The sequence below is a fragment of the Pseudonaja textilis genome, chromosome 6, assembly GCF_049901715.1.
Source record: "Pseudonaja textilis isolate UNSWEBS1 chromosome 6, rPseTex1.2, whole genome shotgun sequence".
Taxonomy (NCBI): Eukaryota; Metazoa; Chordata; class Lepidosauria; order Squamata; family Elapidae; genus Pseudonaja; species Pseudonaja textilis.
The window spans coordinates 14,816,234-14,841,026 of NC_141995.1; the positions used below are offsets into that span (position 1 = coordinate 14,816,234).

The 24,793-nt window shown below is 35.5% G+C and overlaps 1 protein-coding gene across 7 annotated transcripts in view; it reads left to right on the forward strand.

The window, feature by feature from the left end:
- The window catches only part of PDLIM5 (PDZ and LIM domain 5), a 139,850-nt gene that overhangs the window by 44,750 nt on the left and 70,307 nt on the right, over nt 1-24,793 (forward strand). For all 7 annotated transcript variants that reach the window (XM_087935911.1, XM_087935910.1, XM_087935912.1 and 4 more), the window contains exon 4: nt 23,210-23,252. In XM_087935911.1, the coding sequence (XP_087792037.1) occupies nt 23,210-23,252 (43 nt within the window). The remainder of the gene's footprint in view (nt 1-23,209; nt 23,253-24,793) is intronic.

Genomic DNA, 24,793 nt, shown 5'->3' on the forward strand with positions numbered 1-24,793 from the left:
CCTCATTCAGAAGATATCCAACGAGTTTCTGGGGAGGACAGTATAGGCCAAGGGTCTTCAAACTTGGCAAGTTTAAGATTTTTGGACTTCAACTCCCAGAATTCCTGAGCTAACATGATTGGAGTAGGAATTCTGGGAGTTGAAGTCCAGAAGTCTTAAAGCTGTTAAGTTTGAAGAGCCCTGGCATAGGCTGTCATGTAGGCTATCTTTAATAATATTGCAAAGATGCACATTGTCGGGGTTCCAAGTAACATACCCACAGCAAACAAAACTCTGAGGCAGGTAGATTTCTCAAATAATAATTATATTGGCACAGGCTGGGGAAAACCGACTCTGACACTTTCCCAAAACAATCAGTCACATGGTCCAATCATGTTACTCTCCAGTTGCTAGGCGACTCCAGTCCCCTCCTTCCGAGCACCTGCAATAATGTCCTTGGTTCCCAAGATAAAGTTTTGGCTACAACACCCCAACTATCTCTGTTCCCCTCTCCCTGTCTCACTTCAGTTTGTCAGCGCTGAAATCTCAAAATGGCCTCAGTCAGGCCAGCTTCAGAGTTGACACATCTATTACTAATACGTAGAATGTTGGAACCATAAACCAGGACAAACATGATGTTGCCAGAGCAGAAATGTCAACACTGAACATGGACATTCTGGAAATCAGCGAACGGAAAAAAATTTCAAATGGCAGATCTACCGCAGACAAGAAAAATACAGCAGAAATGAAGTAACTATCATTATATATACAAGTGATAAAATCAGTGTTTAGATATGTTAGAATGATTAAAAAGTACGATAAGATGATCTTAAAAAATTTAGAATAATCTCAAATTTGATTCCAAGAGAAGCCAATTGGTATCATGCTGATTCAAGTCTTGTGTTGAACCCACAGATATGAAAAAGGGGAAGTTGAAGTGTTCTATAATAACTTGTCAACATCACACCAAAAAAACCCACAGCATGTTCATTATATGAGACTGGGTGCTAAAGTTGGAACTAGAGTAGCACTGAAATAATGGAAACATTACGTTTCTATGTATAATATGAAGCAGGAGACAGGCTAACAGTTGTGCCAAGAAAATTCAATATTTATAGCAAATACTTTTTCCCCAACAACCTAAAGCTGAGTTGATACCCCACATCAACAGATGGATGACACCAAAATAAAATTCATTATGTACTCTGCAAGAAAAATGGAAGAATTTCATTAAGTCAGCAAAAACAAGATTTAGTACTGCCTGCGGTTCAAATCACACTGCTAGATCTTCTTTTTTTTTCTCCTTGAAAATATATTTTTAAGTTGTAATTTTGCAAGGGGTTTGTGATCTCAGCCTTATTGAAAAATTACAACTTAAAGAAAATCATCAAACCAACATAATACGATGGTTTCCCTGAGAAAATGTGTTGAATGTATTTAAAGGGTGAGATCTTAAAGGGAAGCAAACCCAAATTGCAGATGTGCAAAAAAGAAAAGAAGCAAAACGGTTGTTTGCTGGTAGGTTAAAAGTATCCTGCGCCCTTCAAAATGGAAGCAAAAAGATGACAAGGGGAGGAGGTGTCAAAACAAATTCATATTCAATAAATTTTATAGAATACTGAGTTTCAGAAAGGAACAGGAAAGCCCAAGAAGGTACAGCTAAATGAGCAAAATAAAAACATGAAGGATAACAATCCAATTAATAGGAGATACCTTATGGAAAAATGGGAACAGAAATATTTAAGAAGAGGATAGAAAGAAGAGATGGTATAAATATATGGAAGAACTATAGAAAAAATGACAGATATGAATTATTACTGATTTAGGATGGGTCATTATAAAAAGTGAAGTTAAATGGACCCTATAAAGTGGTGCTAACAACTGCAGTAATTTTATTAAGTACTGATCAAATTGTTTAAACTTTTCAAATTGCATAGATTTGTATGGTGTGCAAAATAGAGCAATGCTCTAGGGATGCAAAAGAGCAATTTAAATTTCAATTCCAAGTATTGTCTCTGCTAAAAACTACAAAATAATTGTACTTAGTCTGCATTTTGTAGGACAGAGCTCAAGAATTTACAGTGCAGACAACACATGGAATGAAAACTGACAGATGTTATATTCAGAAAATACAGACAAGGGAAATCCAAAAAGAAATGTGTCCATTGTTTTACTGATGATATATAAACACTTACATAGACCAAAACAGATTGACTAGTCCTTAAAAACCTGATCTATCATACCACTTCATTTGCCTGTTGAACAATCTGCATGATGACCAGGAAGCATCAACTAGAATAAAGAACAACTAAATTGTTCAGAATTGGGAAACATTGTCCACTTGTTCAATTAATATACACGCAGACTATAAGATGAGAAATGCTTGAGTAGAAAAAATAGCAATTGGAATTAAATTGTTGGGAGAACAACTTCAGACATGCTGGATATTACTGAGACTGGAAGTGAAGGACGCCTAAGGAATCTCTGATTAAAGATAAATCGAGAAAGTACAGAAATGATCTATTGTTCAGTATTTTTTTAAAAAGATTCATCAGATAAATAATAGGCTTATTTGATCAAAAATAATAATTGATCTCTTGAGTCTCTAGCCATAGACCAGGAGTGTCAATCTCGATTTCATCAAGGGCCACATCAGGGTTGTGTTTGACATTGGGGGACTGAGGTGGGTGTGGCCAGGGTAGATGTGGCCAGTTCAATGCCACTCATGTTGGGGCATCTGCGGTGGCCCGAGCACTCTGCCAGCAAAAACAGGTCCTGAGCTCCATTTTCAGCTGTGACAGCCTCCTACAACCTTCTGCCAGCGAAAATGAAGCTCAGGAGAGCCCCCCCTCCCCTAAGCTCCATTTTTGCTAGCAGCGGCACTGCAGGCTGGTCCTTTACTGTTTATAGGGTGGCCCGCAGGCCAGATCTAAGCACCCCACTGGCTAGCTCTAGCTCCTGGACCTTGAGTTTAACAACCCTGCCATAGACTGGGTTGACCTGAAGCATGACTAAAAAGAGATTTGGTATTACAGTTCTTATGAATCAATTATGTAATCAATTACATATCAGCTATTGAACTAGTCAACTACAATTTAGACTGTCAATATATACCTCACCAGAAATATCTTCTGAAGCTAGTAGACCATCTTTTGAAGTAATACTTTCAAGAAGTATCCTATGGAGTTAGCAGCTTAGAGATTTTCTTCTCTAGCATCAGGTACTTGATCCTGAAAAACCCATTTACTGCAACAAATAATCTTTATGGAGGACTTTTAAATACATTCTTTCTGTTTTATTTCTATCCTTGTAAGAATCCATTCAGTCTGCAGTAATGAAGGATTTGCCAACCCAAAATACATGAATTCAACTCTATTCATTACATGTGATATCCACTGAGATTTGCAGGAGGAATTAAATTTCTGCTGAAAGCTAACTTCTGGATATCTAAGAAGCACAGTGGAATAATGATGATTAATATGGGGTCAGAAATAACAGAAACTAGCTTTTAGTTTTTTTATTTGATGGCTAGTTTAGCAAACCCTTGGACGGTTTTTGTTATTTGATAGAAAATGAGTCAGTGTTTCACCCCCGTACAGGATGTGACTCACTAGTGACTGCCACCTTGCAGCTGGAGTAAAGATTGTACAGAATTAGGCTGGTAAAGATCAAATGAAGAGTCCTTGGAATCAGACATGGCATCTTAGCTTTGTTTAAGAGGGAATGATGTCTTATGGTCTTAGGCCAGTTTCCAATCTTATATTTTCCATCTGTTTTTAATCCTTTTTTGCATCCAAGAGGCATTTGACAATGTATTTTTGTAGCTGTGCCTATGCAGTATTTTTCTGCTACCACAGATAGATAGTAAATGCTTTCAGCAATTTTTACAAACCCAAGTAATTCAGAAGATCCGGCCTGAGAGGCTGCCTTAAATATTATTGACTGTTCATAGACTGTAGTTCATTTCATCAGATGCGCCTGATATATTTTTTATAGTTCATGTATGTTTTTTATCAATTATTTTTCTGAGTGTCCACTAAAATTGTTCTACATGTAAGCCCTGTTTGTTGCCATATTTCATTTTTTACTGACCTTGATTGAATTTTTATAAATTTATAATTATTTATTAAATTTCTGACACCTTACTCCTACAGATTATATGCCTATTGGAAATTATACGCCCAAAGCCTAACTTTTGAACAATATTAAATATACAGATGGATGTCACATTATTATATTTTATTGCAACCTATTTCTATCTTAGATTTGTAGCTTTATGCTTTAGTTTTAAACAAATAATACCCGTGTTTCCCAAATAAGACTGGGTCTTATATTAATTTTTGCTCCACAAATGTATTAAGTCTTATTTTCTGGTTAATCTTATTTTGGGGGAAATACAGTACTAAATGCATCTGTCTGGCTGAGGATCTTAAACTGGGGATTATTTTGGGGGTAGGGCTTATAGTACAGGCATCCTGAAAAATCATATTTTTTGGTTGGGTTTAATTTTCAGGAAAACATGGTATTCTGGTTTTTTTTTTTTTGTTCTAGAGACATAGTTTACAGTGGTAACACTAGTGACAATACATTCTGTATTTGTTTAGCTTGTGTTTAATGTTTTTTTTAACTTTCAACCAGTTGGATAGTTGTTTCTATACTACTCTTGGACTGAAATTCAAATTTGACTAAAGATAAGCTTTTACCATATCTCAAAGTTTTTTTTCTGGAATAAACTGCATCATTGATCATAGTTAGTCACAGTAAGACTCACCCACTAATTTGCAATTTGTACTTGCATTAATTTTTTAAACGCAATGCCCGTAATTAAAAATACATAGGATATCCAGTTACAGGCATCAAATTACTTACAGTTCATTTATTACTTCTACAAAAAATAAGTGCATTGCTTTTTTGTAGAATAGTTGCTATACTAGAATTGAACCAGATTTTCAAGAAAAGTATAAAGCACAATATGGGAAATCAGAATAATGAACAAGCTTTAACTTTTATCCCTACACTTTCTCTGTATGGATTTCATCCCTAGCAATCAATCCAGAATGGCTACCCTGCCTCACAATCTTTTGGTTAATTGAAAGATCGGTGGCTATATAAATGTTTTAAATAAATAAAATAGCTTTAAGTAATTTTTATACGTTTTTTGGATTTTTGATTGGGGGCCACCCAGAGTTGGTAGAAAAGTGGCTGGCTAAATAAACATTTTAAATAAATAGGTTTAAGTGATTTTATATGTTTTTCAGGTTTTTGATTTGAAGCCACCCAAAATTGGTTGAAAGATGGTTGGCTATATAAATATTTTAAACAAATAAAATAGCTTTAAATGATTTTATATGTTTTTTGGATTTTTGATAGGAAGCCACCCAAAGTTAATTTAAAGATGGGTAGGCTATATACATGTTTTAAATCACTAAATAAAGGCAAAGTCAAACTGTAGTTGTTCATCTGAGACAATTTAACAGTAGTTAGCTAGAAGTTCTGAATTGAGTTGATACCAAAAAACGGATGCTAAACTTCAAATAATGATTTAAGTGAATTTGTATTGTATTGTATTGTTTAGTTGTTGATACTGTTTTTCTCATATTTAGATATTGGAAGAGAATACCTGAATTCATTTGTGGGCTAGGGTATATTATAAGCATCAGTATAATCTTTAAATATTGATAAAATGTTGAGATCTGCAAATTAAATTATTAGGAACCCTCTTTCTCTAATAGTTTGCTATTAACCTAGTTTCTCTAAGTTTCTATTTTCCTTTTAATTACAATATACTGTGCCAATTTATATTTAAAAGTTTTATGTTTCTTATAACAAAGAGCTGCCTGAGAAAAAATAAATTTCATACAACTTGAAATTGCAATTTATTCAAGCAGTAGAAGCTATATACTATAAGCAAACGGCAAAGGTAATGATAGAGGGAGAACTGACAGACTCTATTAATATAAGAAAAATCAATCATTTGACTATACTTTTATTCATTCATGTTTTCCAAAATGATCATATTTTACTTAATTTGTTTTATAACAATTCATATCATTGTCTCTGATCTATCCTAGAATCATTTTGTAGATATAATTAGAAAAGAATACATCTTTATATATTTATTATTTTCTAAAAGTCTACATATTTCATTACTATATTTTATTGTCTAACCATTGATAGAATAGATCCCAAATTTTATAAAATTGTTTATCACCTTGTTCTCTAATTTCAAATGTCAATTTACTCATTTCAGCACATTCCAATATTTTCTTAATGATTTCCTCCTGTGATGGTATTTTCTCATTTTTCCAGTTTTTAGCAAATACAATCCTAGCCACTGTAATATAATGTAATGATTGTAATACATTTACAATCAGGTATTTCAAGTCTTTACTATATATTTCAGGTAAAATTCCCAATAAAAATATTTCTGGTTTCAAATCTATATGCTTTTTTGTCATTTTTTCCAACCACGTGTGGATTTTAGTCCAGTATTTTTTAGCTCCTGCACAAGTCCACCACATATGGTAATATCAGCCAGGTATCTGATGACATTTCCAACATTTTTTGGATTTATTCTTGAACATTCTTGCTATTCTTGTTGGGGGAAAGTGCCACCTGTAAAACATCTTATACAAATTTTCTTTATATGCTGTTGACATTGTCATTTTATAATTTTGAGACCACAGTTTTTGCCATTTCTCTAAATCAATCCCATATCCAAAATTCTTCCCCCAAGCAATCATAGTTTCTTTAACTTGTTCTTCTTCTAGTTTAATTTCTAATAAATATCCATATAATTTTTTAATTACCTTTTCATCAGTACCTGTCAAAATCTTATCTAAGTCAATCAGTTTATCATAGAAACCTTCTGTTTTAGAATCTTTATCATACCTTGAATGTATTTGGGCATATGAAAACCAATTCATCTTTATACCTTGTTCCTCTAGTTTTTATATAGATTTAAGTTCACCCTTTTTATTCAATATTTCACCATATCTAACTGTTTGTTCCTTTTTGTATATTTTGTATATTCAACTATTTTCATATGTAATTTTTTATAAATTCTTCTTGATTGTCATTAGGGGCATAGATTGCAATCAGGAGTGTTTTCTTATTATTGTCCATTATTTCCACCATTAATATTCTTCCGTCATCATCAGTATAAATCAATTTTGCTGAGATGGTCTCTTTAATATATAAAACCTCTCCTCTTTTCTTACATTGTGTCAAGGAAGTGAATATTTTCCCTAATTTTGGCTGTATCAACAATTGTTCATATTGTTTTTTAATATGTACTTCTTGTAGGCAGATTATATCAAATTTTAATTTCTCTAATTTATGAAAGATTTTCCTTCTTTTAACGGCTGAGTTAAATCCATTTATATTAATTGTATTCAATTTTTTCTCTTCCATGGTTATATTTTGTAATTAGGTTTGACAGCTCTCGTGGATCTTGGTTCACGCTGTTCTTTGGCTTCCTCCTTTCCACCTACTACACCTTCTTCTTTTTCAGTCGTCATTTGGGAGTCCTCTTGGAATTCAATTAGTGAAAAAAAATTTCTGCCTCTTCCTCCCCTCTGAAAAATTCTGTGAAAAATGATTCAGCTTTCTCAATTGAATCAATTCTGTATCTCTGTACTTGCTATGTAAACATTAAACCTTCAGGAATCAGCCCAGCTTTGTCTGGTCAAAAGAGAGAGAGAATATTTCTAAGCCTCTAGTTGGCAGTGTTACAAAGTTTCTTTAGCTTTCTCTTTCCCCCTCCTTTTCCAAGTAAAATATAATAAGAATTAATTAAAAAAAGAAAAAGATTTTTAAAAAAATAACTAAAAGGGAGTCTCTGGCTTAAAATATTATAAAGTCAAAAAGGAGAAAAGAATAGATAAAAAGAAGAGAAAAAAACCAGTCGAGTTTCAAAATATAAGATCATGTGTAGAAAATCCAGCAATGAAAAAAAAAATACTTTGATATTCCTGTTTAAAATTGCTGCTTAATCAATTCTGTCAAAACTTTCACAGATCCTTCCTTTACTTAGGGTATCCTTTCAAATCTTAAAATTAAAAAAAAAGTTCTCACCAAACCGGCACACACTCTCTTTCGTTTCGGAGCTGTCCCAACTTCAGCTTTAATGGCTGCCTCTTTGCCACTGGCAAAAAGAGCTTCTCCTGGATCTACCAGGGACTTTGCGGTATCTCTGGGATCTACAGGACGCGCCCTTTACATTCACCATCTCTTTGGGACGGTTTAGATCCACTTGAACTGTCCAGGAGCAAACATATCGGCAGTGAACTCAGACTTCCAAGATCGCATGCTGTATTGTCGTGACGCCAGCTCCGCCCTCTCCTAATAATCTTTTTTCTTTTGATAATGTTCAGAAGACAGCTGAGCTTTTCAAACCGAATGCACAAATGCATTGTTTTTCTAGCCAGTTGTAGCTTTTATCTGTTATCAGAAGTTTGTGCATTTGGCGTGTTGCAAGATAGGCATGGATCAAACTGTGGCCACTGAGTCAATTGTAGGTGTGGATTTTATTCACTCACACAATTATCAGTTGCACAAAATCTTAAAAGCTACAGTTTGAAATGTTCTACTTTATCTAAATTTGTAAGGTCCTCATTCCTTCCTTTCAATTAATTGCTGTCACTAAATTCTATATGCTTCTCCTATTATAGGTCTTCAATAATCCATATGTCTAGCATTTATTGTTGTTAATCCATAGAAAGCATAAAGAAACAGGAAGAATCCTGTTACTTATAAGTAGTTCTTGGCTTACAACAGTTCCTTTAGTGACCAATGGCACTGATCAAAGTGACTTATGACCATTTTTCATAGGACAGTTGCAGAATCTCTATGGTTACATGATCAAATTTTAGATGCTTGGCAACTGATTCATATTTATGATGGTTGCAGTATCCCACGATCATGCGATCACCTTTTGCAACCATCTAACAAGCAAAGTCAATGAGGAAGCCAGATTTCACTTAACAACCCTATTACTAAATAACTGCAGTGATTCACTGAACAACTGTGGAAAGAAAGATTGTAAAATGGGGTAAAACTCAATTAACAAATGTCTCACTTAGCAACAGAAAATTGGGCTCAATTGTGGTCACTAATCAAGGACTACCTGTATAGCATTAATTGACTCCTATTGTTTGTGAATACTTTAAAACGTACCAAATCAGCTTCCACTCCACCCTCTGTCCTCACTTAGTGATGTTCTCACTTAGGAGGAATCTCTACCTAACTCATAGTTTCTGATAGAGAATGTAGAAGATTAGTTGGCTTAGTTGATTTTCTAGATAACATTCAGAACATGGCACTATTGTCCTTGTACATTTATTTTAAGCTCGGCTTGTTTGGATATGGAGAAGATGACAAAGGGAAACAATGTAAGTTTGGCTAGCATTTATCATAACTTCTTAAAATAATACAGATGACTTGGTGCATGAGCTCTGGTGACATTTAGTCTTGCTAGCATTCTTTTTCCCTCCCCTTTTAAATAGTTAGTTGGTATCACAAATAACATTGAAGTTAAATTACATGTTCTTTGAACTAAGAAACAATATACCTTTATCCCGATTGAATATCTTCATCTATGAATGCATTTAATCCCTAGAAGTTGATGGTATGTATGTCAGAGAAGACAATTTACAGTCAAGAATGCCTTACTGTGTCATAAATGGATATAGATATGAACACATTTTACCTATAACCTTACTGTTAAACAGCCAAAGGAGTTGTGGTATGGAAAGTACAATGAAAAGACAACAGATTTTAGTATATATTATAAGTGTAGAAGCAATTCATGAATGAATTAAATTACTAAGAGAGCAGGGGACCAGGAGATCGAATGATCTCCTTATTTTAATAATACAGAGAACTGAATTACGGTAACCTTTTCTTGATCAGATATTTGATGAGTGAGCAACAGTTCCTTACTACGGAATATGATAACTTAGTATTAAGAGTTGATTAGTGCAATTTTTAACTTTCTGAATTGTTCTTGGAGGGCCTTTGTTCTTGTAGTGGTAGAAAAGTGCTTCAAAATACCGGGTATACAGTGGTACTTTGGCACTTGTCATTACTTGATTCCAGGAGACACTATGAGTACTAAAAACAATGCGTGCCAAACAAACCACGTGACTTACCATGTGATCCTTTGTTTCAGTCAGAAAGGACTTTCTGCTGGTCCCTTTTTTTATGATAGTGACATTTCCAACATGGCTGAATTCTTGTCCACTGTCTGTAGTCATCCCCTCTTCCTTTTGCAGTGACCTTCCTGGGATGGTCGATTTCCTGTTTGTTCTCCACATCCATCCCCTTTTTCCCACCACAGCGCATCAAGTACCAAACAAACAATGACTATCGGGGCAATATTTTTGCACCAAAATGCATCATGCAAAAATATTTTTGCATCAAATTCCATTAGTTTTGAAGCAGTCAAGTACTGAGATACCACTGTACCAAAAATTACACACAATTTGTTATATAAATTATACTAAATGTTAATATTGGTTGCCATTTTACTCATTTATTTATCAAACAAATTAATGTTGGTTGCTATTTTATTCTAAGCATTTCTGTACCTGTTTGACACATGGTTTTTGAACTTTCCAAGAACAATATCATTTTCTTTGGGGAGGGGGAAATAATAAGACATACTGTGATTACTAATGAGGCTTGATTCTTTTTGGTTCATCATATTGTAACATAGAATGGTTATTCAGAATAGTTTTCTCTGGATCTTAAAGGTCTCATATTTTGCTGCAGTGTATATTGTACACCTGTTTTTAATTGAATTGTAAGTAGCAAAAAAGTATGTTAATATGCTGATCATTTCATGCTAGGGCACAAATTTCTATTGGGAGGAGCTAAGAACAGTGTTTGTCCATAAATAATACATCGAACCATACTGTCCAAATTGGACAGTATTCTAATCCTCTCCCAAAAAAAGATTGTTGTCATAAAAATTAATTTGCTTTAATTTAAATGTCATTAAATCAAATTAAATAGTTTTAGTGTTCTCATGCATTTCAGATTCATAAAAGATGAAAGACTCAAAGTTTTAGGGAATTTTCATGAGCCAAATGCTGCACCCTGCTCTTCACATTTTCGTCAACGCCCTTAGTCCTCTGAGTAACAATTACTTCAAACTGAACTTGACTCCTGGTGATTACATCAACTTGGTTGGTGGAGGTTTTTGTGCTATTGCCTTTTAAACCTTTTACTCCCTTCTCTGTAGCCCTGGGATTCCTAAGTGGTTACCATGTCCTAATCATGGCTGACCCTGCTTAGCCTTTTTGAGTTCACTCAAGGTTTACCGCATGCTGCCACCTGATGAGGCCCTCTTAACTAATAACTGGGATCAGAGCCTGCTTCCTTGTCAATTGTGCAAATAAAGAGAAGTTGATATTAAAGATAAATTCATCTTGTCATAGAAGAGGGTTGTTGTTGTTAGTCATGAAGTTGCGTCCGACCCTTTGGGATCCCATGGACAACGTTCCTCCAGGCCTTCCTTTCCTCTACCATTCTCCAGAGTCCATTTAAGCTCATGCTGACTGCTTCAGTGACTCCATCCAGCCACCTCATTCTCTGCCGTCCCCTTCTACTGCCCTCAGTCTTTCCCAGCCTCAGGCTCTTCTCCAGTGAATCCTTCCTTCTCATTAGGTGGCCAAAGTATTTGAGTTTCCTCTTCAGGATCTGGCCTTCTAAAGAGCAGTCAGGGTTGATCTCCTCTAGGACTGACCGGTTGGATTGCCTTGCAGTCCAAGGGACTCACAGGACTCTACTCCAGCACCATAATTCAAAGGCCTCAATTCTTAGGTCCAACTTTCACATTTGCCTTTTATGTTCTCAGTCTAGTGGCGACCAAAGCAGAGACTTCTTGTTGGCAGTAGCTCCTGGCAGCTATCTGTAGTCTCTTCCCTATGACATTATATATTTAAAATATATTATTACACGTGTTTGTTAAACATTAAATATATGTGAATAAAATTGCACTTCTTGCCTGTTCTTTCTTTAAATACCCCACGATAGTAACAGTTTCTAAAACAAATCACAAACAACTCCCAAGAATATTGAAGGAAGGCAATTGAGACTCTTTTTTTCCCTGTAGAGAGACCAGGGATTGTATTGACAAATTTCCCATATGTTTAAGTAACATAATATTTGCAAAAGATACGGGAACTAAAAGGATTTTAAAAAGAACTTGAGGCACCTTGAATATAAGACAGTAGTTTTTGATTTGGTGAAATTGAAATCCCTGTCCTCCTTGTATATTGCTTTCAAAGCATTCTCAAATCTTTGGTTTTTGCATAGTCAGATATATGAGACGTTCTTAGGAATGGGAAGTGTTAATATCTATATCAAATCTGGTATGGAGCCAGGATTTTAGTAGCAGTGCTTCATTATAAAGAAATAACACTTCAGTAGGGCTGTTATTTGTCTGGAATAACTGCAGGGGAAGAAACTAATTGTCATTAGAAGAAGCAGTCCCTTTTTATTATCTCCTGTTTGTATCACAAAACTTAATAAGATGTAGAGATCAGAGTGGAATTTTTATTTTTTTGTTGTTAAATTTTATTATTCTAATTTAAGCAAATATTTTACTTGCATAGAAGTTTATATTTGTTATTTTGGATTCTTTAGTAAGCCGTCTGAAGGCCATGGAGTGAAGCAGCGTAAAAAAAAACCTTAATAATAAATAAATTCTACATGAATGCGTTTCCTAGTCTAAAGTTTGTTTTGCATGTGGAACATTAACTTCATAAACCAGTAGTCATACTATTCCCACTAATTGAACTTCCCTGGGTGTAAATTTTATTCCAGGCTAACTACAGAAACTTGACTATTTCTAATGTCTTCCATGGCCTCAAACTTGGCAACTTTAAGACTTGTGGATTTCAACTTCCAGAATTCTTTAAGTCTACAAGTCTTCAAGTTGCTAAATTAGTTAGTTAGTTAGACCTCTGGCCTAAAAGCACCCTATAAATATGCCAAGGCATTAAAAAAAAGGTGGTTGTTTCTTGGAGTTAAATATGTTTATTTTCTCAGTAGACAGCTCAAATGCCTTTTTTAAAAGCACTATCCTTCCGGAAAATTGCTTGTTTCTATCATGTTTGATTTGCTTTTTATTGTACAAATTGGAAACTGTACAAGCCACTATAAAATTTCCAGAAGTGCTTAGAATCCATAGCAAATAGATGTATAGTTTGAAATTTGTGTTACATAATCTGATTTATTTTAAGCTTAAGGTGTTGAATAAACCTTGTCACTGTGATTAATAAGTCAGGAGTTGTATCCTAGTGTGACAGTTGCACTTTTCAATTAAAAATAATTAAACAAATCATATCTTAGTATACTTATTAACTTGGTTGTTTGTTTCACTTTCCTCTCATGAGCAACGAATTCATCACTGGATACTTGGAAGGATATATTTAGAGATGAAAATTATATTAATTTCCTGGACACAAGCATTTGTGTGAGCATTAATTAGGAAATTATTTGCATTTTTATCTCCTATATATAGTTGTTTGAGGGTGTATGAATATTCATCAGGACAATCACACAGTAGCCAATTTTATAATTGGGAGAGATACTAGATGTTCTCTACCAGATGTTCTTTACTAGATGAACTTAGAAACAGAATTTGTTTGTGGAAACGCCTAACATTAGAACAGGGGTGTCAAACATGCAGGCAGTATGTGTCATGGGCTGGCCACGCCCACCCCTGTTTTAACAAAGGAGAAAAAGTCATAATTAAAATAGTCGTTCCTACACTAGGTCTTCATATTTAGTTTTCGGACATAGCTAACAAAATAGTAGATGCCCTATGTTGTATATGATCTCCAAGGATTGCCTGTCAATTAAAGTTGTGCAATTACTCAACAACTCTGCACCAACAGGGTCAGTCAAAAGGCCACGGTGTACTGCCAGTGCTGAGGTTCATCTTACTAATAGCAGTACTGAAGACCTTGGAATTCAAAGTATAAGGTCTCCAATAACCTCCTGAACACTTCATGTACCTAAATCACCTTTTCTTACAATGGCTACCTAGTAGAATGATCAGTAAGTTTAAGAGAGATATATGGGAGGAGGTTATCACCAAATAGAGATTGCAATTCATTATGGTTTACCTTGTAGTTTTGAATTTTGAATTACTAACTAATTAGTTTTGAATTACTAACTTTAAGACTTTTTTACCCTACTGCTTTACTGAGGGAATGTAGCTACATTCGTAGGCAGCTGATGAGTCATAGCCAATTTTATAAACCTTTTTTGCCACAATTAAACAAATTACTCAGTTGTTAAATGAATCACACAGTCATTAAGTGAATCCAGTTTTCCCCATTGATTTGCCTTTGGAGAGCTGGCTAGCCCCCAGAGACGCTGCAATGTAATTGCAAAATTTGCCAATTACCAAATTTTGATCTTGTGACTGTGGGGATGCTTCTAAAATCATAAATGCAAGGACTAGTCATAAGTCATTGTTTTCAGTACTATTATAACTTCAAATTCAAACTTCAAATTATTATAACTTCAAATTTTTATTACATGAATGATTGTAAGTTGAGAACTATCTGTAGATGAAAAAGAAAATCTGGCTTCCATGTAATAGCTGTGATTTTTTTTCATATTTTTTTTCCCTTTTTAAAAAAATATTTACTGTGTGAAGAACAATTCATGAAATTATACCTTTATATTTCATATGTAGATTTTATGTCTAGAGAGTTTATAAGATTATTTTGAAAGTGTTTAATTAATAAGACAGATATACAGGGCTTCATTAGAGCTCCATGTTTTAGCATGCCATAGTAATACCTGTGTTATTACCTGTGATGTGCTGGTCACACCCACTCCTGGTTTAGTGGAGGGGGAAAAAGTCACGATACGTCATGTGACAACATGAGTTTGATACCCCTGCTCTATATTGTGGAACACAAGGTGTCAGTGGTGCTATTTGATCCAACTTTCTGTAGGAGATGAGCAGGCTGAGGATAGGGTTAAATGTATCATTAGTTTGGAGTCACTGCGCTTCCACAAGATATCCAAATCCAGCCCCCATAAATTTCATTGACCCCTAGCTAGCACCAATTTGCCTTAATTATGTAGTCCAGATTCTTGTGTATAGGTAGCACGTAATAAATTTTTAACACAACTGCTATCCTAATTATTTGTGCCTGACATTTGTCAATCTGGAAGATTGTGAAACCATTTTGTTTTAGTAGGCCGTCAAACCCAACAACCCATCGGCAATTCTTAGGCAATCTTTATTACTGTCATTGGGAAAGTAATTGTGATTTGTTTCTGGGAGGTTTTTTTGTGTCCTACCCAGAGCCAGTTTTTGCAATGAAGGAACGTAGAAATATTGTAATAAAAAAAAAAATTATCAGACCCAGTAGTTGCATAGATTTCTTAGTGTGTTGATACTCTGAGCTAGACCCGAGAATATTGTGAGAAGATTTCCTGGGTGGGTTTCCCAGGGACAGGGCTGGAAATCTAGCAAGTAGGATTGAATGGAGAGGTGTCAGTAAGACTTTCACCCTTGATTGTCAACAATTTCAGCAGAACTGAGTTGTAGGTCATGGATCAATTTTAAGAGACATCCATACTCTCGTGGCTTCATCTAGCTTTGAAACCAAAATGATTACTCCTCCATGATATATTTGTAAAATCTCTGAATTTCCCTTTAACATTAAAAATAAATTAATACTTTGGCTGGTAGGCTGTTGTACTAATGAACGACTAGCAATACTAATACTAGCATTAATACTACTAAGTTCTGCTTAGTTTCACATAACCTTTTTACTACTACTTTCATAGCTTTTGTTTTAAAAGATACTGATTAATCTTGTTGTTAAATTTATTTGCCAATTGTTTCTACAGGTAGTCCTCAATTTATGACCACAATTGAGCCCAAATTTCTCTGTTGCTAAGTGAGACATTTGTTAAGTGAATTTCACCCCCATTTTATGACCTTTCTTGCTACAGTTGTTAAGTGAATTGCTGTTAAGTTAGTAGCACGGTTATAAAGTAAACCTGGCTTCCCCATTGACTTTGCTTGTCAGAAGGTCACAAAAGGAGATCCCATGACCCTGGGACACTGCAACTGTCATAAGTACATGCCAGTTGCCAAGCATCTGGATTTTGATCATGTGACCATGGGGATGCTGCAAAGGTTGTAAGTATGAAAACAGTCATAAGTCAGTTTTTTTGAACAGTCACTAAATGACCTGTTGTAATTTGAGGACTGCCTGTATTTAAACAGCACAACAACAACAAAACCATTAGTATGCATCATTTTTAAAGTAGTGTACCTTCTTTTAGGAATTGTGACAAAGGAGAGAGTTCAGTTCAGGGAAAGGCCGCCGAGAACTAGAAGATGGAGTTCAATTCTTTTAAGGAAGCCACCAGTTTAAGCTCCTGAAGAAGACCTTGTTGGTCAAAATGCATTTGACAGATTTGGACATTTTGGCTTTCAGTTTTAATTTCTAATAGCACCATCTACTCTTGAGTGTGATGCCTGTTTGGTAGCAAGACTGTAGATAACACATTTATCAGACTGTTTTAAATGTTCTGGAATTGCATTAATCTTACTCATCTATCGTTTACATAAAAGTGTTTTCACCCCCCACCCCTCCAAATGACTGGTTGTGTTATTCAGGCTAGCTGCCATATTAGCGATTTTATTTATTCTTGATATTATCTAGTGTATCTTTTGAAAATGGAAAAATAAATCAGAAAAATGAAACCTAAACTCGGTTATTTTGTACATGTGATGAAGAGCTAGTAATGTACAGTTGCATTCTGAATACTCAGAACTAAGAAAGGGAGGTTTAGACTTTTGTTTAAGGTGAAAAGTAGAAATGAATGTTACTCCCACCATCCAATGTTTCTTATTTATTTGTTGATTCAACTCTCAAGGCATGCCTCCTGTCCAACTCAAATATATATTTGTAGAAACTGGCCATCTGCTAAAGCCCCTTTAGGTCAGGTGTCTTGCTTATTTACATGAATGATTATGCAAAAAAAATGCACCCTATTTTGTTTTCATTTTTCCAGCACTGAGAAGATTGGCCTAATTTTTCTATTTTATGGATATGTACCAGCATGCAGACTTAGCAAAAGTATGTCTGCTCTTTTACTCACGCCTACGTTTGTTGATCAACTTCTTTCTATAATTAACTCAACTTTTTTTCCTCCCTCATGTATTTTCACTTCTTCTTTTTAGTGTTACGGCCACCTCCAGATTCTACTTGTCAATAGTACTTCTAATTTCTTCATAGAATTTCAGAATTTCTCTATTTCCTGTTTGCTAGTATTATTTCTTCCACTAATCCTGACAATAATGTCTAGATAATCTGGCTTGTATTTCACTTGTCTGACCTTTGTTTAGTCTTGGAAGCTAAACTGGAGCATGTCAAGTTACTGGTTAAATTGGAGACTACCTGGAAACTGCAAGATTATTGAGCAATTGAGGAATTTTTTTAAAAAATCCCAGTACAGGTAATCCTCAACTTAAGACCACAATAGGCCAAAATTTTCTGTTACTAAGCAAAACATTTAAGTGAATTTTGCTCCATTTATGACCTTTTTTTGCCACACTTGCTAAGTGAATCACTTCAGTTACTAAGTTAGTAACACAGTTGTACAGTGAATCTGGCTTCCCCATTGACTTTGCTTGTCAGAACTTCTCAAAATTTGACGTCACAATTGTCGTAATTATGACACAGTTGCCAAACATCCGTATTTTGATGCTGCAATGGTCAAAAGTGTGAAAAACAGTCATAAGATACTTTTTTCAGTCCAATCGTAACTTCGAACAATCACTAAACAAACTGTCATAAGTCAAGGACTACCTTTAGAAAGTAATGGTAAACCTCTTCCGTATTGTTGCTAAGAACACTAAGTGGCTATGTCCATGAGTTTAATTCTGAGGAGGCTTTACAAGTTTTCATGGCTTTCCTACACTGTAACATTAACCATTTTTATTTTCTCCATCTCTAATTCCTTCAAATTCTTACTTTTTCAATCTAGTGCTTTTTGTACTTCTATTTTATAATCCTATCTGTTCCATCTTTAATTTTCCATCCTTTATGTTGCTACTTATACTAGCGTTTGGTCCACAAGACTGTGATTTCTGGTCTTCGTCTTGTGTGAAGATCTGGTTTTGTTCACTATCTGATCAATGCTAACATAGAAAATAAAACAAACAGCCATGGGAGAAAAATATATTCAATAAAATGAGAAATCTGTTGCAATATTACTCAACTAGCTTTTTGGAGTTAGGAGTTATAACTGTAAAACGTCAACATAGAGAATTATGTACCCAACTGCCTTACTACTAATTAGCAATGTGCAGTATGCTATGTAAAAGAACGGAAAAAATTCAATGGAAAAAAAAAACCATTCCTGTAAAGTAAATCAAAGTGTAACGTGTGCACATCCGTACACGCATATTCAAAAAGATATTGTTTACAAACTGTGTGTATAACTAATAGTAGGCTGTAATGACAAAAAAATCCAAAAGCTTTATTGGAGTAATCTCTTTGAATGAACACAAAAGTCAAAATGTGATATTCCATTGAGGACCTATATAAAGCATGAGCCAGAAAGAGGGCTGTGAAAATATCTATAGACCTCTCGCATCCTGGATATAAATTGTTTCAACTTACCCTGCACCTCAAAACGACACTATAGGGCACTGCACATCAGAACAACTAGACACAAGGACAGTTTTTTCCCCATGCCATCACTCTGCTAAACAACCAATTCACACAACACTGTCAAACTATCTAGAAAGGCAGTATTACCATAATTATTCTCATTTTCTCTTACCTATCTCCTTATTTTCTTATATGTTGCTTGTATCTTACTATTTATATTGTTTACATAGTATCCTAGTATGATTTATGTTGATTGCATATTTAGTATTCATGACTATTACTGACTGTTGCATCTAATGTTTTATAATGAATGTATGTTTACAAATTCCTTGTGTGTCTAATCACACTTGGCCAATAAAGAATATTCTATTCTATTTTATTCAGCATCTTTTGATCTGTTCCTGTTAAACAGAATTGAGGGGAGAGAAAAGCAATACTGAAGTGATGACATTTAACTTAGTTTTATGATAGAATATGGTAATATCCCATCATAAAATAGTGCCAATATTGATAGGAAATTGTACTTAATATAGTAATTGTAGTTACACCCAGGATTGTCATTGTGATTGCCAGAATGATATATTAACTCTCAGGTTGTTCTCCATTTTTCGTTTCTCTACCTCTGTAGAGGTAGTTAATGTAACACTGGTTACTGTATTAACCCATTTTCTGAATTTCATAATATATTAAGCTAATCGTGAGCTTCTGAGGGCGGGTTTTTATTTAATTTGTCAAGAAGTCATTGTGCAAATAACATGGCATCTTTGTGACTTATATGGGATACCTGTGCATCGTTTCTAAGCCTCAATATAATTAAACTAATATATTGTCAAAACTGCAGGGTGTTACTTGACTTTACTTGGAAGCATGTTGAATGGACCCAGCCTCTAGAAATAGAACAATTTCAGATAATTTATGTGTCTGGCAATTATTGAAATGCTGGCATTGTCTGTGACATTGTGGAATATAATGCTTGCAACAAAATTGTATAGTAAAATAGCCATTGGGTCCACCCCAATGTTATTTAGCTTTTTTGCTTGAGTGTGGTTGCTAATTTCTGTCTTCTTCAGCCAACTACTAAAAACTATTGTGTTACGACGTGTTCCTCCTTTTCCATTCCCTCTTGCATTTCAGCTTTTTTTTTTTTCTTTATAAAGCAAGTTGTAGCTTTGACTTGAAACAAAACAGTTTTGTCTTGAAGCAAACGTTTCCAGATTGCTGGATGGATGACTTGGCATAGTTCTCCATATTTTTTTTAAGTCTCAAATAAGCAGGAAAAGATGAACCAAGCAGGAAAAGGTGAACAAAACAAAAATGTAAGGAATGAAGAGTTTGTTGGTTTATATTTCCTGTAGAGAAAGTCACCTTATTTCGTTACATGAAATAGCTAATATATTGGTAGAAAGGGTTGAAGTGGATTTATTGATATTCTCTCTCTCTCTCTCTCTCTCTCTCTCTCTCTCTCTCTCTCTCTCTCTCTCTCTATATATATATATATATATACATACATATACATACATACATACATACATACATACACATACACACACATACATACATACACACACACACACATATGTATTTGTTTTCGTTGCCAAGATACTCTCAATCTTACATGCGAAAAGACCCAAATACACCAAGACCTGCGTGCGTGTGTGTGTGTGTGTGTGTGTGTGTGTGTGTGTGTATCCATATCATATTAAAAGGGAAAGGGATAGTTAGGAGTAACTGTTGCAGCAGAAACAAATACGGTTCTAAGACCTACTGTACCATTGACTGTTTTTGCTAAAAATATAACTGACAGATTAAGCAGGTTGTGATCTGAAGGCGCAACCTATTTTTTTAAATTAAATAGATTTAGGACTGAGTGGTTGAAAAGCCATTAAACTGTCCATATAATAAATGAGTTGTTTTAATAGATTTTGTTCTTCTGTTTGTTGTAGAATTCATAAAATCTGGTTGGTTCTGACACAGATACAGCATTTCCAATTAGTTAATTGAGACTGAAGAAACATAGAGCAACTGCTTATTTCCTCCCAATTTTTCCATTCTTGCAAGAAAACATTGTGTTCCTGCTTTTCCTTTGATATAGATTTAATGTATAATGCTCTTTATATTAATCACGATTAATTCATTAATCATTCACTTAATCAGGGGTGTCAAACTGGATTTCTTTGAGGGCCGGATCAGCATTGTAGTTCTCCTCCGCAGGCCGGCTGGGGGAGGGGGGGAGATGGGACAGAGGCATCCTGCAGCTCCCTGCCAGCCAAAATGGGGTGCAGGGGGGTCTCACACGCCTACCCTTTGCCCTGTTTTCAGCATGGATGGCCTCCTGCGGCACCCTGCTGGCCGAAACAGTGTGTGGGAGCTTTGTGCGCTCCCCCGTGCCCTGTTTTGGCCGGCAAAGTGCAGTGGGAGGTCATCCAGGCCGAAAATGGGAGGTGGGGGGGCATTTGGCTGCCAGAGGCACCGTGGGCCGGTCCTTTGCTATTTGCAGGACAGCCCTGCGGGCCAGATTTAAGCATCCATGGGCCAGATCTGGCTCGCAGGCCTTGAGTTTGACACCCCTGACTTAAATGATTGGCTCCTTGTCAAACTGAGAGGTTGAAACTGACTGAAATACAGTCAGTATATACAGAAAGCAATCCTAATTTGGTGCACCACCCCTCTTTCTGTAATAAATTACGAATAGGAAAAATGATTTACTCCAAATTGAGATAATAGAACAGAAGACAGGTCCTGTGGCATTATCCACACATATGTTCTGTTGGTGCAGACTTTTATACTATAAATTATAGTGATAGGATAGGCAAGCTCTTGGGCACATAAAAGGCTAATTATTGTGAATGGGGCTTAGTTAATGGATAAATTAACTTATTTCAATCTGCCCAGTCTTGATCTATGAGGACCCAGTACACCAAAAGCTGTCATTTCTGCCTGGCTTTGTTTATTAACTTTTGTTTTCACAGCCACATCAGTGCCTATCTGTGTGCGAGCAAGAATGTTCCGGGTTTTTCAATCCTGAGTAATAATCACTAGACTATTTCAGGAATCTAGCCACAAAATGCATTTAAAATATGCTTTTGTTTGGAAGTAATTGAATCAGCCCATAATACATAAGAAAACTGCTTTCAGGGTTTTTTTTTTAAGTACTGTTTTTGCCAGCATAAGCTCTTTTATTTTTCTTTACTCCAGCCGTAGCAATCTTGCTTCCTTTTTTTTTTTTTTTAAAGGATTGGATAAAGCTAAGGGTTGTAAGTTGAGAGGGGAAGGGGAGACAGCTAAGGTATAAATGAATTTCTCAAGTATTCTTAAGAAATTATTTCATATTAGATTAACTGAGCATTACTTTTGTGGCTTAAATGCAATAATCAACTCAGAGCACCATTAATTTTTAATCAGAAATGAGGATCATGCTCAGGATATTCAGAATAATTTAATATACTGTGGGTGAAGAATATGCGGCTCAATACATTGAGCTGTGGTGACGCAGTAGTTAGAGTGCAGCACTGCAGGCTACTTCTGCTGGCTACTGACTGCCTGCAATTTGGCAGTTTGAATCTCACCAGGCTCAAGCTTGACTCAACCTTCTACCCTTCCAAGATGGGTAAAATGAGGACCCAGATTGTTGGGGGCAATACGCTGACTCTGTAAACCACTTAGAGAGGACTATAAAGTACTGTGAAGCAATATGTAAGTGCTAAGTGCTATTGCTATTTTATGACATCTTTTCCAAAAATCGGTACTGCATCTTGGGGTCCCAGCCATGTATTTAGGAAGTCATTTCAAGGAATTGTTGCAACTTGCGTGCACTTTAGAGCTGAAACAGCACACGTATTGTAAAGGGAAACTGCTGTAGACAATGTGTGTGTGTGTGTGTGTGTATAATATGCGAACATTTTCTAAGAAAGTATGATAGCTGGTTGAAAAGTAGAAGAATAGCCATCACCATAAAAAAAAAAAATTGAGACTCTTCACAGATGTGCTGTGCAAGGAATGGGAAGAAGGCTGTATTTTTAAGCTTTTATTCATGAGGCAACCTCCAAAATTCTCCTTCAGTTTATTTTAGGACTAATTCATTGGCGGTCTGTGCCTGCAGTAAGAAGTAAAGCCAGTTGGATAAATGAGATGATGCCATATACATTGTCACTATTGTATAAACTGAAAGCAGTGTGGTTTTTGTTAGTACGTTGGAGTGTTTTATCGTTCATGCATGGGCCCGTTGAGTTGTAAGTCCATTCAATATACAAAGCCGTTCTTGTTTAATTTTAGGATGCAGATGGTTTGCTCTTCAGTTTTGCTTTGCTGGGTGGAGCTGCTTTGCTGCTCAATCTACTGATCTTTGGTTGTTTGAAATAAGACTTTGATTAACAGCTGATGTAAATTTGGCTAAGCTGACATGTCCCACTGATTAGCATTATCAAGCATGAATTAAGTCAATGGGACTTCAAAAAGTGTTTGATCTGCATTGTGATTTTAGAAGCTACATTGTAATGCACCCTATGGGACTTTGGGATAAATTGTTTTAGAAGCCATGTAATCTGTTTCCTTTTCTCTTTCAGAGCACCTGCAGCTCCAAAGCCAGATCCAATTCCCGTGCAGCAGGTAAGGGGTTCTTCCCCAGTTCCCAAGTACAGGAGAATTCCTGTTGTAGCCAATTTACTCTTTCCCGTCTCTCAATGCTCTGTTTAATCAGTGCCGTCGATCTGAAAAGCTCTTCCAGTGCAACATGGTTGTGTTGTATGTCCCATTTCATGCATAGGGTCATACTTCGAAAGATGCTATTTTGGAATCCTTGAGATATGCTATTTTCTTTGATCTAAACATTTGGTGCTAAGGTGTAATTTTTGGCTTTGAAAGTCCTCCTTACTGCAGCTGTTTTGGCATTGGCCAAATTTATATCGGGTGACAAACGACCAATATAAAAGTTATAAGGTTTCAAAATCAAGAACTAACATGGGAAAATATCTATTGTAGCTCTTTCAGACTTTTCTTTGAGTTGAGTTCAACTCCTGGGGATTTAATGATCACCCTTCCACAGCTTTTTTTTTTTTTTTTGTAACAGTGAAGAAGTGATTTGCACAACTTTTCCATTCCAATGTATTTTCCCTCTTTCTAATCTAGTCTACCATCTTGGAATTTCCTAATCATTCTCCATCCCAATGCTAACCAGCCCTAGTCCAGTTTACCTTCCAAACTTAGATAAAAGTTAAAAAACTGTTCCTACTTATAGAGATCAGCCATGTTCTTAAAAGGCCCTGTTCAATTCCCTAAAATTCTAAGAGCAACTGACTACAAGCATGTTTAGTAGGAGCTTTATAACAAGGTGCAAATGAAATTAGATAAATAGGTACCACTTTTGCGGGAAGGTAACTGTGTTCTGTGTGCCTCATCATCTAATCATGCTGGTCACATGACCACAGAAGGACCATGAAAGGACCGTACAAGTTCCTTCAGCTAAGAAATGGAGATGAGCACATAATAATATAATCATGCTGTCCAAATGACCACAAAAGGACGAAGCTGGCTTCTCCCGCTAAGAAATAGGTGAGCATCATGTCCTAGAGTTGGACTTGACTGGACAGAGAAAATGATTACCTTTATCTTTTATAAGAAGGTGGCTTAATGTAAGACTTTTCCTGCCAGATCTCTAAAGATATGATACAATTATGAAGAGGAGTCTGTAAAGATGCAAAAAGATTTGCTTTCCTTAGTAGAATGTGATATCTAATAGGTGCCTGTTGATTTGCTTAACTACATTACAGATAAAATTCATGTACAGCAAGTCTGATGGCTATTGTAGTACAGTGAACTGAGTAAAAGAAGACACACTCACATTTTGTAGCAAAGATAATGTGAGTTTGCCTTTAAGTCAGGCCTATCAAACTGGCGGCCACACCCACAAAAAAAACATCCCAATATGTTGCGATACAGCCTGATATGTCACGATACGGCCCACGGTGCGATCGGTTCTGAGACTCCTGCTTTAAGTTAAGTTAAGATAGTAATGGCTTTTGAATGAGGAGAAGGTAAGATGAAGAATACTCAGCCTGATTATATGCAATAAAACTTGTAATTTTCTTTTTCTCTGGTGTCAGAGTTTGATACGACTTCATACTATTTTCAAAACTAACTTCTAAAAAAAA